The 23,392-nt window shown below is 44.5% G+C and overlaps 1 protein-coding gene across 1 annotated transcript in view; it reads left to right on the top strand.

The window, feature by feature from the left end:
• LOC144672487 (uncharacterized) overlaps positions 1-23,392 on the top strand; it is a 135,300-nt gene that overhangs the window by 93,382 nt on the left and 18,526 nt on the right. Inside the window, exons 4-5 of the mRNA XM_078534334.1 lie at positions 10,634-12,868; positions 19,304-19,489. Coding sequence (XP_078390460.1) covers positions 10,634-12,868; positions 19,304-19,489 — 2,421 coding nt within the window. The remainder of the gene's footprint in view (positions 1-10,633; positions 12,869-19,303; positions 19,490-23,392) is intronic.

Genomic DNA, 23,392 nt, shown 5'->3' with positions numbered 1-23,392 from the left:
TGAGACTCTGAAGTCATCCATTAGGTGGCAGATGCTGGATGTCCAGCGGTATATGTGGAGGATCTGGCGGAGATCCATGAGGTTATGTATGCTATGGTCTCTGTTGTGGAGGAGTCCATGTGGACCAAAAGCAATGCGTTGACCTTCATGGCCTCATGCCTTCTCCATTGAGAGAATGGTGACTCTCATGGAGAAGCAGCTCCAGGAACAGAATCAGGGGTTCCTGGGGTTGTGCTCAGACCTGCAAACCCTCACTCAGGCAATGACCTCAGGTGGTCAGTGTCAGTGTGGGAGATGGATGAGGCACTCTGTATCGCAGCTAGGTGCCCTTCCATCAATGGTGAGCAGGGAGGTCCAGAGCGACCTCACCATGGCGCTGCGTGTCATCTCTGCAGGCTCCTCTCAGGGCGCTCTGGATGACGGCAGCAGCTCCTCCGCTCCTCTGCCAGTGACCGTGCCATCTGATGAGGCTGCGACGACTGGGGAGATGCCAACCGTGGAACTGGCCACTCCCTCCTAGATGGGGCCAGCACAGGCTCCACTGGCCAGAGGACGACCACCCAGGTCATCAAGGTCAACAGGACAGCAGAGTCAGCAGGCTGCCTCCAATGCCAGTGCTAGCGAGGCGGGAGCACCAAGACATACCACAAGAGGGACTGGTCATGGGTGACTGTCAGTTGTGCAATGTTTTGTTTATATTTACTGGTCTGGGGTTGAAGACCAGATAAGGTTCTGTTAGATAAAAATAAAATACTGCGGATGCTGGAAATCCAAAACAAAAATGGAAAATGCTGGAAAAACTCAGTAGATCTAACAGCACCTGTGAAGGGAAAGATAGAGTTAACTTTTCGTGTCCGTATGACTCTTCTCCAGGTTCTGTTAATTTGTTTTGACTGTCAACACGAGATAAATTGTCTTTTGTCATCATGGCCTGAGTATGCTTCACCTTTTTTATTTAATGTGCTGCTGGGTATGCCAGTATGTAATGCTGGGTGTGGGTGGCTGAAACTTTATTGCATAGGCACTGAGTGGACTTTGGAGTCAAAGGAAAGGGTCATTGCAGACGTCTGGGATGGAGGCGGCAGCCCTGGCAAGAGGTGGTAGCGCTTATTTGGCAGCCTAGCTGAAGGAGTGTTGGATCAAGGTGTCCCTGGTGCCCCTGCCTCCCTGGAGGATACAGAGGTCTGCCTCCATACCCTCAGTGTTCTCCTCACTGTGCTCCTCTTCTGACTGACTACTAGATTCATCATCTGAGGCCTGTGCAGCTGTGTCAAGATCCTCTTCCTCCAGTGGGTGCCCCCTTGGCAGTGCCAGATTGCGGAGAGTGCAGCGTGTGACCATGATCAGTGACACCCGCTCTAGGGGGTATTGTAGTGCACCCCCTGAACGGTCCAGGCATCAGAAGTGAATCTTCAGAAGACCTATGGTTCTCTCTATCACCGCCCTTGTGGAGGCATGGCTTCTGTTATACCGCTGCTCTGCCTCTGTTCTTGGATGGCGGAGAGGTGTCATGAGCCACCTTTTCAAGGGATCGCCCTTGTCACCCAGCAGCCATCCATCCAGCCGGGCTGGAGCACTGAAGAGCCTCGGCACCTGGGAGTGTCTGAGGATGTACACGTCATAGGAGCTGAACAGAGGAGTATTGATTCGTCCGCTCTCTACCTGCAGCGCCATTGCAGCCTGGCCAACCCCACCTGAGGAACACCTCGCAGGGCATGTCTGAGTCGTGGCTCTCGAGCCGCAAGGCACTCAGTCCAAACAGCCAGGACTCACTCCATTGGCCAGCTCCGGCGTCATTGACTGTTGGCACTCAGACTCTAGCACTCCTAAGGTCCATGGGGGACACGGTCAGACCTTAACACTTCTGCACACTGACCCATGCCAACACGGCACTCACCCTTCCCGAGCGCAGCAGGTCATTGAAGCACTTCCGGCACTGCACTGAAGAGTAGGCTGCACCACGTCATGGCTGCTGACCACCTCCTCGCATGGCCTCTTGGTGAAGCGTGGTGGCCTCCTCCTCCCAACCCTGGGGACAGGGGTGTCCCTCCTGGCAACAACCTCCTCCAGAGGATGGCGAAACACTCATTGGAAAAGCAGGGGGGGTGGGGCTGAGTGCCCACCCAAACTGCCCATCCGCTTGCCATGGTCCAGCCATTGCGGACGCTGAACACACATCTTTCTGTGGCAGGTTTTCAGGGGGGCTGCCTGGGTCATTTTTAAACCAGCTGCCAGGTCAGTATTGGAACTGGCGGCCGACAGGTCCCTGCCCCCGCTTGGCCCTTCCCAATGCGGAGCCGCGTTTCACACTGGACGGGCCTTAATTGGCCCACCGGTGTGAAATTGTGGGCGGTGGACCGTTTCCTGGCCGCTCCCAGGCCCACCCACCGTGCCCGCCCAACAATCTCAAAATCCTGCCCATGGTGTTGAAGTAGAAGCTTAGCCATGATCTCATTGAATGGCAGAGCAGGCTTGAAGGGCTGAATGGCCTACTCCTGGTTCTATTTCTTATGTTCTTGTATCAATGTTTTTTTAATATTCTTTCATGGGATGTGGGCATCATTAGCAAGGCTAGCATTTGTTGCCCATCCCTAATTCTCCCATGAACTGAGTGGCATGCTAGGCCATTTCAAAAGGCGTTTAAGAGTCAGTTACATTGCTGTAGACCTGGAGTTACATGTCAGCCAGACCAGGTAAGGATGGTAGATTTCCTTCCCTAAAGGACATTACTGAACCAAATGGGTTTTTACGACAATTGATGATAATTTCATGGTCACCAACACTGACACTAGCTTCCCATTCCAGATTTAATTGAATTTACCTCTGCAGATGGGTAAAGACAAGCTCAGGCCAAAAGGGACAGAGAGTTTAATGGTAGTAGTGCCTCACAGAGTAAGGTTCATGCAGGGATTAGCAGTAAAACAATAAAATTGAAGTCACTTTATCTGAGGGACTTTCAATTTCACAGCCCTCTTTTGTGTGACTTTGGAACTCTCTGCCTCAGAATGAGGTGGAGGCAGGGCCATTGAATATTTTCAAGGTGGAGAGGGATTGATTCCCTTGCCTAACAAGAATCTAAGATTATCGTGGGTAGATGGGAATGTGGGACTCGAAACACAAACAGATTAGCCATGGTCTTATTTGAATGGCAGAGCAGGCTTGAGGGGCCGAATGTCCTAACCCCTGTTCCTATTTCGTATGTTCACATGAGAACTCAGAGCATGCACAATAAGATAAATGATCTAGCGGCAAGAATATAGATAAACGATTCAAATCTAATTACCAATTCAGGGATATGGTTACAAAGCAACCAAGGTTGGGAAATAAATATTCCAGGGTACATAATATTTTGAAAAGACAGGCAGAATGGAACATGAGGAGGGCTAACCTTAATAATAAAGGTTGACATAAGGACATTAGAGAGAAAGGATCTTGGCTCAGAAAATCAGTAAGTAGAATCAGTATGGGTGGGGATTAGGAATAGAAAGGGTTAGAAAGTACTAGTGGGAGTTGTTTATAGGCCCCATAGCGAATTTGAAGTTAGCAAGTATAACCCTGCTATTCAAGAAAGGAGGGAGAGAGAAAGCAGGGAACCACAGGCCAGTTCGCCTGGCAACAGTCATCAGAAAAGTGCTGGAATCTATTTGTTTCTTTAATTCATCCATGGGATGTGGTCATTGCTGGCTAGGCCAGCATTTATTTCCCATCCCTAATGAGAAGGTGGTGGTGAGCTGCCTTCTTGAACCACTGCAGTCCATATGGTGTAAGTACACCCACAGTGCTGTTCGGGAGGGAGTTCCAGGACTTTAACCCAGCGACAGTGAAGAAATAGCAACTTTGTTTACAAGTCAGGAAGGTGTGTGACGTGGAGGGAAATTTGTAGGTGGTAGTGTTCCCCTGCATCTGCTGCTGTTGTCCTTCTAGGTGGGAAGACTTAACAATGCACTTAGAAAAGCATAGTATGATTGGAAAAAGCCAACATGATTTTATGAAAAGGAAATCCTGTTTGACAAATTTATTAGAGATTTTTGAGGATGTAACTAGTAGGGTAGATAAAGGGGAACCAGTAAATGTAGTATACTTGGATTTCCAAAAGGCATTTGATAAGGTGCCACATGAAGGATTAATACACAAGGTAAGAGCTCCTGGAGTTGGAGGTTGATATATTAGCGTGGATAAAGGATTGGTTAATGGACAGGATTAGGGATAAATGGGGAATTTTTAAGTTGGCAGGCTGTGACCAGTGGAGTGCCACAGGATCAGCTCTGGAATCTCAGCAATTTACAATCTTTATTAATAACTTAGACAGAAACAGAGTTTGCTGATGATACAGTGCTAGGTGGGAATGCAAGCTGAGAGGAGGACACTAAGAGGCTGCAAAAGGTTACAGACAAGCTAAATGGGCAACACAGTGAATACAATGTAGGGGAGTGTGAGGTTAAAAACAAAAAGCTAAAAGCTACTGCGGATGCTGGAAATCCAAAACAAAAACAGAATTACCTGGAAAAACTCAGCAGGTCTGGCAGCATCGGCGGAGAAGAAATCAGTTAACGTTTCGAGCCTTCATGGCCCTTCGGCAGAACTGAAGCATAGTTAGAAGAAGGGAGAAATATAAATTGGTTTAAGGTGGGTGGGGGGGGTGGTGGTGGTGGGGGGAGAGAGAGACATTGAGGGTGTGGTGATTGTGGAGATGAGCAGATAATCAAAAGATGTCACAGACAAAAGGGTCAAAGAGGTGTTGAAGGTGGTGATATTTGTCTGAGAAAAGTGCTAATTAAGAATGGAAGACAGGATATTCAAAGTACAGCTCTAGTGGGGGTGGGGTGGAAAGACTAACAAGGTTTTAGTTTTAGACTTAAAAATAATGGAAATAGGTGGGGAAAGAAGAATCTATATAAATTATTGAAAAAAAAGCGGGGGGTGGGGGGAGGAAACGGGGTGGGGATGGGGGGAGGGGTAGTTTAAGATCTAAAGTTGTTGAATTCAATATTCAGCCCGGAAGGCTGTAAAGTGCCTAGTCGGAAGATGAGGTGCTGTTCCTCCAGTTTGCGTTGGGCTTCACTGGAACAATGCAGCAAGCCAAGGACAGACATGTGGGCAAGAGTACAGGGTGGAGTGTTAAAATGGCAAGCGACAGGGAGGTTTGGGTCTTTCTTGCGGACAGACTGCAGGTGTTCCGCAAAGCGGTCGCCCAGTTTGCGTTTGGTCTCTCCAATGTAGAGGAGACCGCATTGGGAGCAACGAATGCAGTAGACTAAGTTAGGGGAAATGCAAGTGAAATGCTGCTTCACTTGAAAGGAGTGTTTGGGCCCTTGGACGGTGAGGAGAGAGGAAGTGAAGGGGCAGGTGTTGCATCTTCTGCGTGGGCATGGGGAGGTGCCATAAGTGGGGGTTGAGGAGTAGGGGGTGATGGAGGAGTGGACCAGGGTGTCCCGGAGAGAACGATCCCTATGGAATGCCGTCAGGGGGGGTGAAGGGAAGATGTGTTTGGTGGTGGCATCATGCTGGAGTTGGCGGAAATAGCGGAGGATGATCCTTTGAATGCGGAGGCTGGTGGGGTGATAAGTGAGGACAAGGGGGACCCTATCATGTTTCTGGGAAGGAGGAGAAGGCGTGAGGGAGGATGCGCGGGATATGGGCCGGACACGGTTGAGGGCCCTGTCAGACAAATATCACCACCTTCAACACCTCTTTGACCCTTTTGTCTGTGACATCTTTTGATTAACTGCTCATCTCCACAATCACCACACCCTCAACGTCTCTCTCTCCCCCCACCACCACCACCACCCGCCCCCCCACCCGCCCACCCCCCCCACCCACCTTAAACCAATTTATATTTCTCCCTTCTTCTAACTATGCTTCAGTTCTGCCGAAGGGCCATGAAGGCTCGAAACGTTAACTGATTTCTTCTCCGCCGATGCTGCCAGACCTGCTGAGTTTTTCCAGGTAATTCTGTTTTTGTTTTGGAGTGTGAGGTTATTCACTTTGGTCGTAAGACTAGAAAACAGGATTTTTTTAAAAGGCATGAAATTTGTAGCTGTTGATGTTTAGAGGTACTTGGGTGTACTTGCACAAGGAACACAAAAGGTTAGCATGCAGGTGCAGCAAGCAATTAAGAAAGCAAATGTCATAGTCATAGAGTTATAGAGTCATAAAGGTCTACAGCACAGAAAAAGGCCCTTTGGCCCATCGAGTCTGCGTCGGTCAAACAAGTACCTAACTATTCTAATCCCATTTTCCAGCACTAGGCCCATAGCCTTGTATGCCATGGCATAGCAAGTGCACATCCAAATACTTCTTAAATGTTATAAGGGTTTCTGCCTCTACCAACCTTTCAGGCAGTGAGTTCCAGATTCCCACCACCCTCTGGGTGAAAAAATTCTTCCTCACACTCTCTCTAAATCTCCTGCCCCTTACCTTAAATCTATGCCCCCTGGTTATTGATCCCTCCACCAAGGGGAAAAGTTCCTTCCTGTCTACCCTATCTATGCCCCTCATAATTTTACACACCTCAATCATGTCCTCCCTCAATCTCCTCTGCTCCAGGGAAAATAACCCCAGTCTATCCAATCTCTCCTCATAGATTTACTCTCCTGGTAAATCTCCTCTGCACTCTCTCTAGTGCAATCACATCCTTCCTATAATGTAGATTCCAGAACTGCACGCAATACTCTAGCTGTGGCCTAACCAGCGTTTTATACAGTTCCAGCATAACCTCCCTGCTCTTATATTCTATGCCTCGGCTAATAAAGGCAAGTATCCCATATGCCTTTCTTAACCACCTTATCTACCTGTCCCGCTAGCTTAAGGGACTTGTGGACATGCACACCAAGGTCCCTCTGATCCTCGGTACTTCCCAGGGTCCTATCATTCATCGTGTATTCCCGTGCCTTGTTTGTCCTGCCCAAGTGCATCACCTCACACTTAACCGGATTAAATTCCATTTGCTATTGATAAGCCCAGCTGACCAGCCCGTCTATATCCTCCTGTAATCTAAGGCTATCCTCTTCACTATTTACCACCCCACCAATTTTCATGTCATCCACGAACTTACTGATCAACCCTCCTACCTTCAAGTCTAAATTGTTTATATATACCACAAACAGCAAGGGACCCAACACCGATCCCTGTGGAACCCCACTGGACACAGGCATCCAGTCACAAAAACACCCCTCGACTATCACCCTCTACTTCCTGCCATTCAGCCAATTCTGGATCCAATTTGTCTTGGAACCGCTTCATGCTCTCGTCTGGACCTTGAAAAATGTATTAATTTTGCTTCCAATTTCCACCCCTCCATCACTTTCACATGGTCCATCAATGACACTTCCCTTCTCTTCCTTGACCTCTCTGTCTCAATTTCTGATGATAGATTGTCCACCAATATTCATTACAAGCCCACCGACTCCCACAGCTACCTCGACTACAACTCCTCACACTCTGCTTCCTGTAAGGACTCCATCCCATTCTCTCAGTTCCTTCGCCTCCGTCGCATCTGTTCCGATGATGCCACTTTCAAAAACAGTGCTTCTGACATGTCTTTCTTCTTCCTTAACCGATTACAGCCTTCCGGGCTTAACATTGAGTTCAACAACTTCAGACCATGAACTCTCTCCTGTATTCTCGCCCCTTTTTGATCCCCTTTTTCCAAATATTTATTTTTAAATTTTTTATATGTATTTTTTCCCACCTATTTTTATTATTATTTTTTTTAAAAATTATTTCCATTTTTTTCATTGTTTTATCCCCACATTTTAGCCTATTTTAATCTTTTTTCCCACACTGTCCCTTCCCCCCACCCCACCCCCACTAAGGCCATCTGTCACTTGCTCATTACCCCATTAGCACCTCCTTTATCCAGTATCACCACCATCAACACCCCTTCGACCTTTTGTTTATGACATCATTTGCAATCTCTCCTTTGCCTCCACCTATCACTGGCCTTCTATCCAGCCCCCACCCACCATATACATTTCACCACATTTTGACTTCTCTTTAGCTCTGAAGAAGTCACACGGACTCGAAACATTAACTCTGTCTTTCTCTCCACAGATGCTGTCAGACCTGCTGAGTTTTTCCAGCACTTTTTGTTTTTGTTTCAGATTTCCAGCATCTGCAGTACTTTGCCTTTATTCCACAGAATGTAAATTCTCATTGTATCACCAGCCTCTTCTGACAATAAAACCCCTTTCATAGTACCAATTTTATTAGTTATATAAACATATTGCTTGGTCGCTGCTAGCTAGGTGTCAGTTTTCACCCCACTTCTTGAATGCTCTATTCAAAAAATGCAAATGCACTTGATATCTCCCACATAGCAAAACTAGTACACATCAAAGCACCCAGGCTAGCTGGCTTTAATCTAATTAAGACACACCCACAGACTAAACCTCTATTTTAAAAGAAAAATATTTTCCAATAATAATATATACATTAATAGCTTCATGACACTAGTAGAGGGGTCAATAACCAGAGGGCATAGATTTAAGGTAAGAAGCAGAAGTCTAAGAGTTGAGGAGAAACTTTTTCACCCAGAGGGTGGTGGGAGTCTGGAACTCACTTCTTCAAAGGGTGGTTGAGTCAGAAACTCTTGTAACATTGAAGAAGTATTTAGATATTCACTTACGTTGCCCCAGCCTCCAGGGCTATGGGCCAAGCGCTGGAAAATGGGATTAGTGTAGACAGATCTTTGTTGACCGGCGCAAACGTCTATGAGTCTAAGATGGCAAATGGCATGTTGGCCTTCATTGCGAGAGGATTTGGGTACAAGAGCTAGGGTGTCTTATTGCAGCTGTACAGGGCCTTGGTGAAACCACACCTGGAGTATTGTGTGCAGTTTTGACCTCCTTACCTCAGAAAGGATATACTTGTCAGAGAGGGAGTTCAGCAAATGTTCACCAGACTGATTCCTGGGATGGCAGGATTTTGTATGAGGAGAGATTGGGCCAACTAGGTTAGTATTCACTGGAATTTAGAAGAATGAGAGGGGATCTCAGTGAAACGTATAAAATTCTGACAGGGCTGAACAGACTGGATGCAGGGATGATGTTTCCGTTGGCTGGGGGAATCTAGGACAAGGGGGTCACAATCTCAGGGTACAGGGTAGGGCATTTAAGACTGAGAGGAGGGGAAACCTCTTCACTCAGAGGGTGGTGAACTTGTGGAATTCTCTACCACAGAAGGCTGTGGAGGCCAAGTCACTGAATATATTTAATAAGGCAATAGATAGATTTCTGGACTCTAAAGGTGTCCAAGGAGTATGGGGAGAGAGCGGGAGTATGGCACTGAGATAGAGGATCAGCCATGATCACATTGAATGGCGGACTAGGCTCAAAGGGCCGAATGACCAACTTCTGCTTCTATGTTTCTGTTTCTAACTCCTTTTGAAATGTGCTGACTGTTGTAATATAGGAAACACTGAAGCCAAATTGTACACAACAAATCCCACAAACAATGAATCAGATAATCTACCTGAGTGGATTTGTTTAAGGGATAAATCTTGACCAGCACACTGGGGAGAACTCTCCTGCTCTTCTCTAAATAGTGCCATGGAATCTTTTACCTCCACCTGAGCAGGCAGACAGGACCTTCATTTAACATCTGACCTGAAAGGTTAGCACCTCTTGACAGTGCAGCGCTATCCCAATATTGCATTGGAATGTCAACGTAGAATTATGTGCTCAAATCTCTATAATTGGACTTGATGTCATAAATTTTCGATGCAGGGATGAGAGGCCACCCACTGAACCATGGATTATTCCAGGTTGGTTGAAAATGTTTTCTGGTCACTCATCGACACTGACAATGGGAATGTACTACTCAACATGACTAATCATTTTATGTCATCTTGAAATCCACCTTTAGATCACCTGACACAAGCCTCACCATTAAGAGTTTTTTATTCTTTCATGGGATGTGAGCGCTCCAGGTAAGGCCAGCATTTGAGGCCTGTCCCTAATTGCCCTTGAGAAGGTGGTAGTGATGAGTTACTTCAACTGCAGCAGTCCATGTGGTGTAGGTACAACCACAGTGCTGATAGGCAGGGAGTTTCAGATTTTTGGGAGAAATACCCAATTAGTTCCAAGTCAGGATGGAGCTTGATTTGGTGGGGAACTTGCAGATGGAGGTGGTGTTCCCATGTGTCTGCTTCCCTTGTCCTTCTAGGTGGTAGAAGTCGCAGGTTTGGAAGGTGCTGCCAAAGCAGGCTTTGACCAGTTGCTACAGTGCAACTTGCTTATGATATACACTACTGCCCCTGTGTGTCGGTGGTGGAGAGAGTGAATTGGGTACAGATCAAGCAAGCTGCATTGTTCTGGGCAATGTCAAACTTATTGAGTTTTGTTGGAGCTGCACTCATCCAGTCAAGTGGAGAGTTTCCCATCCCAAGACTTGCACCTTGTAGATGGTGGACAGGCTTTGGGTGGTCAGGAGGTGAGTTAGTATCTGCAGAATTCCCAGCCTCTGATTTCCTCTTGTAGCCACAGTATTTATATGACTACTCGAGTTCAGTTTCTGGTCAATGGCAAACCCTCAGGATGTTGATAGTGGGGGATTCAGCTATGGTAATGCTGTTGAATATCAATGGAAGGACATTTCATCCGTACTTTGTTGACACTGTATGATTTTCTTGCAGAGACTATACTGTTTTGCAATGGGAGACTTAATGGATACTATGAAGATCCGCAGGACAACACCAGTTATTATTTCTGCTGGTCTGAAGAGACAGAACACATTACTTGTGGACCAAATTTAGACTTCAGCCTGGCAGTTGTTGCATGTGTCCATCCAATGGTGCTATCATTGACAACTCCAATGAATGAAACAACGGAGACTCCAACAACAAGTGAGGCTCCTACAACAAAGAAGATCACAACAACAACAAGGGAGACCCCTACAACAACAACAAAGACAATCCCAACCACAACAAAGGCAATCCCAACAACAACAAAGGCAATCCCAACAACAACAAAGGCAATCCCAACGACAACAAAGGTGATTCCAACAACAACAACAAAGGTGATCCCAACAACAACAAAAGTGATCCCAACAACAACAACAAAGGTGATCCCAACCACAACAAAGACAATCCCAACAACAACAAAGGCAATCCCAACGACAATAAAGGTGATCCCAACAACAACAACAAAGGTGATCCCAACAACAACAAAAGTGATCCCAACAACAACAACAAAGGTGATCCCAAAAACAACAACAAAGGTGGTCCCAACGACAATAAAGGTGATCCCAACAACAATAAAGGTGATTCCAACAACAACAACAAAGGTGATCCCAACAACAATAAAGGTGATCCCAACCACAACAAAGGTGATCCCAACAACAACAAAAGTGATCCCAAAAACAACAACAAAGGTGGTCCCAACGACAACAAAGGTGATCCCAACAACAATAACAACAAAGTCGATCCCAACAACAACAAAAGTGATCCCAACAACAACAACAACAAAGGTGATCCCAACAACAATAAAGGTGATCCCAACAACAACAACAACAAAGGTGATCCCAACAACAACAACAAAGGTGATCCCAACAACAAAAGTGATCCCAACAACAACAACAAAGTCGATCCCAACAACAACAAAAGTGATCCCAACAACAACAACAAAGGTGATCCCAACAACAACAACATCAAAGTCGATCCCAACAACAACAAAAGTGATCCCAACAACAACAAAGGTGATCCCAACAACAATAAAGGTGATCCCAACAACAACAACAACAAAGGTGATCCCAACAACAACAAAGGTGATCCCAACAACAACAACAACAAAGTCGATCCCAACAACAACAAAAGTGATCCCAACAACAACAAAAGTGATCCCAACAACAACAACAAAAGTGATCCCAACAACAATAAAGGTGATCCCAACAACAACAACAAAGGTGATCCCAACAACAACAACAACAAAAGTGATCCTAACAACAACAACAAAAAAGGTGATCCCAACAACAACAACAAAGGTGATCCCAACAACAACAAAAGTGATCCCAACAACAACAAAAGTGATCCCAACAACAATAAAGGTGATCCCAACAACAACAACAACAAAGGTGATCCCAACAACAACAACAAAAGTAATCCCAACAACAACAACAACAAAGGTGATCCCAACAACAAAGGCAATCCCAACGACAATAAAGGTGATCCCAACAACAACAACTAAGGTGATCCCAACAACAACAACAAAGGTGATCCCAACAACAACAACAAAGGTGATCCCAACAACAACAACAAAGGTGATCCCAACAACAACAACAAAGGCGATCCCAACAACAACAATAAAGGTGATCCCAACAACAACAGAAGTGATCCCAACAACAACAAAAGTGATCCCAACAACAATAAAAGTGATCCCAACAACAACAACAACAAAGGCGAGCCCAACAACAACAACAGAAGTGATCCCAACAACAATAAAAGTGATCCCAACAACAACAACAACAAAGGCGAGCCCAACAACAACAACAGAAGTAATCCCAACAACAACAACAAAAGTGATCCCAACAACAACAAAAGTGATCCCAACAACAACAAAAGTGATCCCAACAACAACAACAAAAGTGATCCCAACAACAACAATAAAAGTGATACCAACAACAATAAAAGTGATCCCAACAACAATAAAAGTGATCCCAACAACAACAAAAGTGATCCCAACAACAACAAAAGTGATCCCAACAACAACAATAAAAATGATCCCAACAACAACAACAAAGGCGATCCCAACAACAAGGAGGACCCCAATTACAACAATGATAACACCTTCAAAAGCAAGGGAAACTACGATAATGATAAAGACATCAACAATGGGTCCTTCAAAGATTGGAAATATCACAACAGTCAGTCCAAGTAAGGAGAGAAAAAATGCTTAGTGATGCATTTATGTAATTGAAAAAGCTCCATTTGCTCTGGTTTTTTGAAGAAAATGTATCATTTATCACATTGAAGTAGAACACTTGACAACCTGAAATCCAACTTTGGATCTAGTACATAGAAACCAGTTTATTCAACAGCTTTAGTAGCCCAGGGAACTTTAGCACTGGATCCCCTGCTATCTCCATTGTGGGAATCTGTCTATTCTGTACCTCAGCCATCTCCCCTTTAAAGACGCCCCCCCACCACCTCTAAAGCCAGTTCAATTACTGCATATTATTTTTAGATTCCATTCAACCTGGGCCAGATCCTTTTTCAACTTCATTCCCCAGAACTAGATCCAGCACTGCTTCTTTCCTCATTAGCCTGGATACCTGGACTGACTGCTGTGACCTTTCCAATTTGATAAAGAAAGTTTTCTTGTCTCCATTGCAGGAATTCCACTCCTCCTTATCCTTTACACTGTAAAGCACAACACTGTGTGAGTACCTTCAATACATGAACTGCAGCAGTTCAACTAGGTGGCTCAACACCACCTTTGTTACAACCTGGTTAGAGACCAGTAAGTTTTGTTTAGAGTAGGCAAAGTTTGAAATCCCAGTTAGCCACTAGGAGAATAAAGCCACAAGATTCCACAGTTTTAAACAAACAAAATAAACTTTACTTTCGAAGTCAGAAAAGTAAAACAATTGACAATATCTATCTTATACTCTAACATTCAGAATAAACATGAGATAAATATCAACTAACAGGCAAACTATGCTTGAACACAATACACTGCAGATTAAATGGCAAATGGGACCAAGACAGATCCCACAGATTTCTCAGCAACACACCCAGACATCAGTGACCACTGTGAGTCACTAAGTCTCGTTAAAACTCTGCTTCCAATACGTGGGATTTCAACTCTTCACTTTTGAAGATCTAGCCTCTGAATTCCTTCAAAAGCCATACGTATGAACATACGAACATATGACTCAGGAGCAGAAGCAGGCTACTCAGCCCCTCGAGCTCGCTCCACCATTCAATAGGATCATAGCTAATTTGATTGTAACCTCAACTCCACATTCCCGTCTACCCTTGATAATCTTTCACCCCCTTGCTTATCAAGAATCCATCTGGTTCTGCCTTAAAAATATTCAAACTCTGCTTACCCTGCCTTTTGAGGAAGAGAGTTCCAAAGACTCATGGCCCTCTGAGAGAAAAAAATTCTCCTCATCTCTGTCTTAAATTAGCAACCCCTACTTTTTAAACAGTGACCACTAGTTCTAGATTCTTCCACAAGTGGAAACATCCTCTCCACATCCACACTGTCAAGGCCCCTGAGGATCTTAAAGGTTTCAATCAAGTCACCTCTCGCTCTTCTAAACTCCAGTGAATACAAGCCTAGCCTGCCCAACCTTTCCTCATAAGACAACCCACCCATTCCTGGTATTAGTCTAGTAAACCTTCTCTGGGCTGCTTCTTAAGCATTTACTCCCTTCCTTAAATAAGGTGACCAGTTCTACACACAATACTCCAGATGCCACTTCATGCCCTTGTCTTGACATGGAAAGAATTATCGATTTTTCTTCCAATTTCCACCCTTCTCTCACCTTCACATGGTCCATGCCCGACAATTCCCTTCCCTTCTTTGACCTCTCTGTCTCTATTTCTGGTGATAGACTGTCTACCTATATTCATTACAAGCCCACCGACTCCCACAGGTATCTTGACTACAGCTCCTCACATGCTACTTCCTGTAAGGTCTTCACCTCATTCTTCCAGTTCCTCCGCCTCTGTTGCATCTGTTCTGATGATGCCACCTTCAAAAACAGTGCTTCTGACATGTATTCTTTTTTCCTTAACCGAGGGTTCCCTCAACTGTGGTTGACAGGGTCCTTAACCCTGTCCGACCCATCTCCTACACCTCTCCCCCAACACTTTCCCTTCCTCCCAGAACCATGACAGGGTCCCCCTTGTTCTCACTTTTCACCCCACCAGCCTCATTCCTCCTCATCTCTGTTTTAAAGAGATAAATCGCAGGGGTTCTGACCCAAATTTTTAATTCCTCTCTGGCCACGGGGAAGGTGCCAGAGGACTGGAGAACAGCTAATGTGGTTCCGCTATTTAAGAAGGGTTGTAGAGATAAGCCAGGGAACTACAGGCCAGTGAGTCTCACGTCAGTGGTATGGAAACTATTGGAGAAAATTCTGAAGGAGAGAATCTATCTCCACTTGGAGAGGCACGGTTTGATCAGGGATAGTCAGCATGGCTTTGTCAGAGGGAGATCATGCCTAACAAATTTGATTGAATTTTTTGAGGAGGTGACCAGGTGTGTAGATGAGGGTAGTGTAGTTGATGTAGTTTATATGGATTTCAGCAAAGCCTTTGACAAGGTCCCACATGGGAGACTTATAAAGAAGGCAAATGCACATGGGATACAGGGTAATTTGATAAGGTGGATTCAAAATTGGCTTAGTTGTAGGAGACAGAGGGTGATGACAGAAGGATGCTTTAGTGACTGGAAGCCAGTGTCCAGTGGCGTACCACAGGGATCTGTGCTGGGTCCCCTATTATTTGTCATTTATACAAACGACATAGATGACAATGTGGGGGGTAGGATTACTAAATTTGCGGATGACACAAAGATTGGCCGGGTGGTTAACAGTGAGGTTGAGTGTCTTGGGCTACAGGAAGATATAGACAGGATGGTCAAATGGGCAGATAAGTGGCAGATGGAATTTAACCCTGAAAAGTGTGAGGCCACAGCTGGAGTACTGTGTGCAGTTCTGGTCGCCACATTATCGGAAGGATGTGATTGTACTGGAGGGGGTGCAGAGGAGATTCACCAGAATGTTGCCTGGGATGAAACATTTAAGTTATGAAGAGAGGTTGGATAGACTTGGGTTGTTTTCGTTGGAGCAGAGAAGACTGAGGGGTGACCTGATCGAGATGTCCAAGATAATGAGGGGCATGGACTGGGTGGATAGGGAGCAGCTGTTCCCCTTAGTTGAAGGGTCATTAACGAGGGGGCACAAGTTCAAGGTGAGGGGCAGGAGGTTTAAGGAGGATGTGAGGAAAAAGTTTTTTACCCAGAGGGTGGTGATGGTCTGGAATGCACTGCCTGGGAGGGTGGTGGAGGTAGATTGCCTCACATCCTTTAAAAAGTACCTGGATGAGCACTTGGCATGTCATAACATTCAAGGCTATGGGCCAAGTGCTGGTAAATGGGATTAGGCAGATAGGTCAAGTGTTTCTCACGCGTCGGTACAGACTCGATGGGCCGAAGGGCCTCTTCTGCACTGTGAGATTCTGTGATTCTGTGATTCTGTAAATGGGTGACCCCTTGCTCTGAGATTCTGCCCTCTGGTCCTAGACTCTGTCACAAGGTGAAACAACCTCTCAGCATCTACCCTGTCAATCCCCCTAAGAATCTTATATGTTTCAATAAGGTTGCCTCTCATTCTTCTAAACTCCAATGAGTACAGGCTCAACCCACTCAACCTCACCTCATAAGAAAATCTCTCCATACCTAGGATCAACCTAGTGAACCTTCTCTGGACTGCCTCCAATGCCAGTGTATCTTTCCTTAGATAAGGGGACCAAAACAGTTCACAGTATTCTAGGTGTGGTCTAACTAGTGCCTGGTATAGTTTTAGCAAGACTTCCCTATTTTTATACTCCATTCCCTTTGAAATAAAGGCCAACATTCCATTTGCTGTCCCTATTACCTGCTAAACTTGTATGTTAGCTTTTTGGGATTCATGTACGAGGACCCCCAAATCCCTCTGAGCTGCAGCTTTCTGCAGTCTTTCTCCATTTAAACAATATTCAGCTCCTCTATTCTTCCAGCCAAAGTGCATAACCTCACACTTTCCCACATTATATTCCATCTACCACATTTTTTTATGGGATCTTGGGCTTCATAAATAGAGGCATTCAGTATAAAATCAAAGAAGTTATGCTGAACCTTTATAAAACTCTGGTCAGACCCCAACTAAAGGATTGTATCCAGTTCTAAGGATAAGGTAGACAAGGAAAAACTGCTGCCATTAGCTGATGATACAAGGAATAGGGGACACAGATTGAAGGTTTTGGACGAGGGATGCAGAGAGAATGTGAGGAATAACTTTATAATGCAGCGACTGTTAATGACCTAGAACTCGCTGTCTAAGGGAGTGATGGAAGCAGAGACGATCAATCATTTCAAAAGGAAATTGGGTGGGAACTTGAAGGAAATAAGCTTACAGGGCTAGGTGGATAGAACAGGGAAATGGGACTGACTGGATTGCTCCAGGGAGAGCCAGCATAGACCCAAAGGACCAAATGTCCTCTTCTGTGACTTTATTGCCATTATATCATTGTCCCATGTGATTACCTATGCCAGTAGCTCACCAAACTTACTTACCATGCTACAAGCACTTTTGCACATGCGCTCCAAATTCATCTTAGTATGATCTTAGTATGCACCTTAGACTGCCTCACATTAGCCCCCAATATGATCTTTCCTATTTCTGAAGTGCTCCTAACTTTAGGGGATGCGATGGCAGAGTGGTATTATCGCTGGACTAGTGATCCACTCACTAATACTCCGGGGACTTGGGTTTAAATCCCACCATGGCAGATGGTGGAATTTGCCTTCAAAGAAAAAAACCCGGAATTAAAAGTCTAATGATAACCATGAAACCATTGTTAATTGTTGTAAAAACCCATCTGGTTTACTAATACCCTTTAGCAAAGGAAATCTGCTGTCCTTACCTGGTCTGGCCTACATGTGACTCCAGAGCAAAGTGGTTGGCTCTTAAATGCCCTCTAAACAAGGGCAATTAGGGATGGGCAATAAATGCTGGCCTAGCCAGTGATGCCCATATCCCATTAATGAATTTTTAAAAAAATCTAGTGCTTTGCTCTGCACTCCTCTCTAAAGTTTCATCCTGGCCCTCCCCTGACAACTTAGTTTAACCCTGCCCCATGACTTTATTAACCTTTCCATGACATTGATCCCAGCACTGTTGAGGTGTAACCCTCAGTCCCTCCTGCCCAAAATTGGTGCCAATGGCCAGGAATCTGAAGCCCTCCTTTTTATTTTGGCTTGTTTTGTTACCTTTCATTCTGGTAAATCTCCTGTGCACCTTTGCTAAGGTTTTGACAGCATAGGGTGTACTGCATAGAAACAGGCCATTCAGCCCAACCAGTCCATGCCAGATTTTATGCTCTACTCAAGCCTCCTCCCATCTTTCTCATCTTAATCCATCATCAGAAGCCTCTATTCCCTACTCCCCCATATGCTTGTCTAGCTTCCACTTAAACGCATCTCTACTATTCGCTGCAACCATTCTCTGTGTTCCACATTGTCACCACTCTTTAGGTAAAGAAGTATCTTCTGAATTCCATACTGGACTTCTTAGTATCTTGTATTGATCCCCACAAGTGGAAACATTCTTTCTGTATCCACTCTATCAAAAACTTTCATAATTTTAAAGACCTCTATAAGGTATCCCCCAGCCTTCTTTTTTCAAAAGGATAGATATCCAGCCTTTCAATTCTTTCCTGATATGCACCTGTCAATTAATGTCCTTTACCCCGACACCAGGAAGGCAATACACCTTCAGGACTCATGGGTTGTTGGCTGCAGAAAAGCCTTATTAGCCATCTGACTATCTGAGCACTGCATTTCTACTCTTTTTTTGTGATACCCTGCACAGCCATTAGCCCTACAGCTCCACAGATATGCTGTAGACTCCGCCACTCAGAGGTGTCATCATCCTTACTGGTTTTGTGCACTGAGCACAGCTTTGAGACTCCTGCCCTCTCGAAGGATTCCTGCATTGCTTGCCCCTTCCCACCCTGCCAGATAGCCAACTGTTGTCCTGAACACTCTATAGCTGCGGGATGACTATCCCCTGGAATGAGGGCTCCAGGAAATTCTCAACCTCCTGTGTGTCCTGCCATGACTCTAGTTGCTCTTCAAGCTAGGAAATCCTGCCTTTGAGTTCAAGCAACTGAAGGCATTTCCTCCACAAGTGATTATCCAGGACACATGAAGTGCTGGAGTTCCCACATGGAGCATGAATTGCAGGTCTCTACTGTCTCATTATTTTGCTTTAAAGTCTATCTAGTTATCTTTTTTTTTTAGTTATTGTGTATTTATATTTATTATTTATTTACGATAACCATGTTTTTATGTAATCCAATCCAGGTTCCTTTCATGTTGCCATCAACATAGTTAATTTTAATTTTATCCCTTAATTCAAGTTAATTATTTTGATTATTTAGATGTCCACCAAGTTCCCATTGTTACTCTGTTCAGCAAACCATCCCATTTAGTAGATTCACCAAACTCTCACCAAAGCCTATGCTTAGAGCTCATAAAATATCTTCAAAATGTTCTCTGCGTGTGTTTTGCTGATACTGTGATTCTTTTTGTAGGTCCCACTGTTATGGATCCAAACTTCTGCTCTAGGAAGAACAATGGATTTTTTCCAGATCCAGTGGACAGGTTTAGCTTCTACCAATGTGCGTTTGGACAAACGTTCCATTTGCCATGTCCTGATAAACTGGTTTTCAATCCGATAACAAGAATATGTGACTGGCCAGAATATGATCCAACAGGAGGTAAACAGAGATACCGAATTATTTTTCAATTCATTCACGGGGTATTGGAGTTGCTTGCATTATTGTCCGTCCCTAATTGCCCTTGAGAAGGTGGTGGTGAGATGCCTTCTTGAACGGCATCAGTCCAGGAAGGTACACCCACAGAGCTGTTAGGGAGGGAGTTCCAGGATTTTGACCCAGCAACGGTGAGGGAACGGTTATACAGTTCCACTTTCTCCGATGTAGATCCTGGAGGTTTTGACTGGAACAGATGACGCTACAAAGGGAAAGGAAATGTTAGCTGGGCAATCATGGAAGAAAGAAAGACAATAATGGAATAGGCAACCAAAAGCTTGGTTGGCGAATCGATGTTTCCTGAACGTAGGAATTGTGAGATGACAAAAGACTAAGGGTCCATCTAATTTTCCTCCTACCATTCTGGCAGTAACATGATACAACAACATTGTGGTAGTTGACTAACCATAGCAATTCTAAACAGATAAGAACAGAAGAAATTGAGCACGAGTAGACCATTCTTCTGTTTGAGCCTGCTTACCATTTAATAAGATCATGGCTGATCCTTAACCTCGACTCCAGCTTCCTACCTGATCCCCATAAGTCTTGATTCCCTTAGAAGTCTAAAAATTTATTGACTTCAACCTTGAATATATTTAATCATAGTGTCCATAGCTTTCTCAGGTTGAGAATTCCTAAGATTCACAACACTGAGTGAAGAAATATGTCCTTATCTCTGTTTAAACTGTCTGTGCACCTTATTTTGAGACTATGCTGCCTAATTCTAGACTCTCAGAATTACAGAATCGTTCAAGTGCAGAAGATCCATTGTGTTTGCACCGACTCTCCGAATGAGCGATTCACTTAGTGCCATTCTCCTGCCCTCTCCCCATAACCCTGCACATTCTTCCTTTTCAGATATCAGTCTAATTCCCTTTTGAATGCTTCGATTGAACCTGCCTCCACTACACTCTCAGGCAGTGCATTCCAAACCTTAAACACTCGCTGCGTGAAAAAGATTTTTCTCCGATCGCTTTTGCTTCTTTTGCCAGTTACTTTAAATCTGTGCCCTCTCATTCCTGACTCTCTCATGAGTTAGAATAGCTTCTCCCTATTTACTCGGTCCAGACCCTCATGATCTTGAACATCTCTATCAAGTCTCCAAGGAAAACAGTCCGAACTGCTTCAATCCGTCTTTATAACTGAAGTTCCTCATGCCTGGAATCATTCTCGTGAATCTTTTCTGCACTCTCTTTAATGCCTTCACATCCTTCCTGAAGTGCAGCACCCAGAACTGGATGCAATACTCCAGCTGAAACTGAACTAGTGTCTTATACAAGGCAAGGGAAACAGCCTCTCAGTATCTGCCCTGTCAAACTCTCTCAGAATCTTATATGTGTCAATAAGATCATGTCTCATTTTTCTAAACTCCAGAGAATATAGGCCCATTTTACTCCAATCTTTCCCCATAAAATAACCCTCTCATCCCAGAAATCATTCTAGTGAACATTTGTTGCACCCCTCTGAGGCAAATATATCCTTCCTTAGATATGAAGACCAAAACTGAGTACAGTACTCCAGGTTTGGTCTTACCAAACCCCTGTACAATTGCAGCAAGACTTCCTTACAGAATCACAGAATTTTAACGGCATAGAGGGAGGCCATTTGGCCCATTGTGTCTGCACCGGCTCTCCAAATGAGCATTAAGACTTAGTGCCTTTGCCCTGCCTTTTCCCCGTACCCCATTGTTTCTGTCCAAATAATCATCTAATACCCTCTTGAATGCCTTGATTGAATCTGCCTTCACCACACTTCCAGGCAGTGCATTCTAGACCTGAACCACTTGTTGTGAGAAGAAGTTTTTTCTCACAGCACATTTGCTTCTTTTGCAAATCACTAAATCTGTGCCCTCTCGTTCTTGATCCTTTTACAAGCAGGGACAGCTTCTCCCTACCTACTCTGTCCAGCCCCCTCATGATTTTGAACGTCTCTATCAAATCTTCTCTTAGCTTTCTTCTCTCCAAGGAGAACAGTCCTGACCTCTCCAATCTATCTTCGTAACTGAAGTTTCTTATCCCTGGAACCATTCTTGTAAACCTCTTCTGCACTTTTTCCAATGTGTTCACATCTTTCCTATAATGTGGCGCCGGAACCGTACACAATATTCCAGCTGAGATCTAACAAGTGCCTTATATAAATTCAGCATAACCTCCTTGCTCTTGTACTCTACGTCACTATTAATCAAGCCCAGGATACTATCTACTTTGTTAACTGCTCCCTCCACCTGTCCTGTCACCTTCAATGATCTATGCACATATAAAACCGGGTCTTTCTGCTCCTGCACCCCCTTCAAAATTTCACCCCTTATTTTATATTTTCTGTCCATGTTCTTCCCACCAAAATGCATCACCCCACACTTCTCCACATTGAACATCATCTGCCACCTATCTGCCCACTCCACCAACTTGTCTATGTCCATTTGAAGTTCTCCACTGTCCTCCTTGCAGTTTACAACACTCCCAAGCTTCGTATCATCCACAAACTTTGAAATTGTCCGCTGTGCCTCAAGATCTAGGTCATTCATATATATCAGGAAAAGCAAGGGTCCCAATACAGACCCCTGGGGAACTACAAACCTTCCTCCAGTCTGAAAAAATATCCATTGATTTCTGCTTCCTATTTTTCAGACAATTTTGTATCCACGTTGCTACTGCCCCTTTTATTCCATGAGTAATAACTTTTCTCACAAGTCTGTTGTGTGGCATTGTATCAAACGCCTTTTGAAATTCCATGCACATCACATCATCAGCATTACCATCATTGACCTTTTTTGTTATCTATTCAAAAAACTCCAGCAAGTCAGTTAAACACAGATTCCCCTTCAGAAATCCATGCTGGCTCTTCCTTATCAACCTGTTTTTCCATGTGACTACTAATTCTATCCCGAATCATTGTTTCTAGAATCTTGCCCACCGCTGAAGTTAAACTGACTGGTCTGTAATTGCTGGGCTTATCCTAACGACTTTTTTTTGAACAAGGGCGTAATGTTTGCAATTCTCCAGTCCTCTGGCACCTCCCCTGAATCTAGGGAAGACTGAAAAATTTGGCCAGTGCCCCTGCAATTTCTACTCTCACTTCCTTCAATATCCTTGGATGCATCTCATCCAGTCCCGGTGCCTTGTCAACTTTAAATACTGACAGTCTATTCTTCCTTCCTCCTTCACTTCCTCCTTACCAATTTTGAACTCTTCTAGTGACAGGGTTTCTTTGTCTGTCACCATGGCCTGGGTAGTATCTACCTCCTTGGTAAAGACGGATGCAAAGTATTCATTTAATGCCTCAGCCATGGCCCCTTTGTCCATGCGTAAATTCCCTTTTAGGCCCCTAATCGGCCCTATTCCTCCTTTTACCACCCTTTTACTATTTATATGCCTAAAGGAGACTTTGGGATTCCCCTGTATGTTGGCTGTCATTCTTTTCTCATAATCCCTTTTTGCTTCTGTAAGATGCTTTTTCACCTCCCCTCTGAAACTCCTGTATTCCTCTTGGTTCTCAATTGTATTTTCTACCTGACGCCTGTCAAAAGCACACTTTTTCTTCTTTATCTTAATTTCTATCTCCTTTCTCATCCAGGGAGCTCTGGATTTGCTTGTCCTTTCGATGGAATATGCCTTGACTGTGCCCGAACCAATTCTTTTTGAAGGTAGCCCATTGTCCAGCTACAGTTTTTCCCGCCAACCTTTAATTCCAGTCTATCTGGCCCAGCTCCATTCTTGTCCCATCAAAGTTGGCACTTGTCCAGTTAATTATCCTTACTCCGGATTGCCTATCATCCTTTTCTATTGTCATCTTAAAATGTGCAATACAATGATCATCGTCTCCTAAATGTTCCCCCATTGGCACTTGATC

This window comes from Cetorhinus maximus, chromosome 3, assembly GCF_964194155.1.
Source record: "Cetorhinus maximus chromosome 3, sCetMax3.hap1.1, whole genome shotgun sequence".
Lineage (NCBI taxonomy): Eukaryota > Metazoa > Chordata > Chondrichthyes > Lamniformes > Cetorhinidae > Cetorhinus > Cetorhinus maximus.
This window is presented reverse-complemented; position numbering and strand designations above follow the sequence as displayed.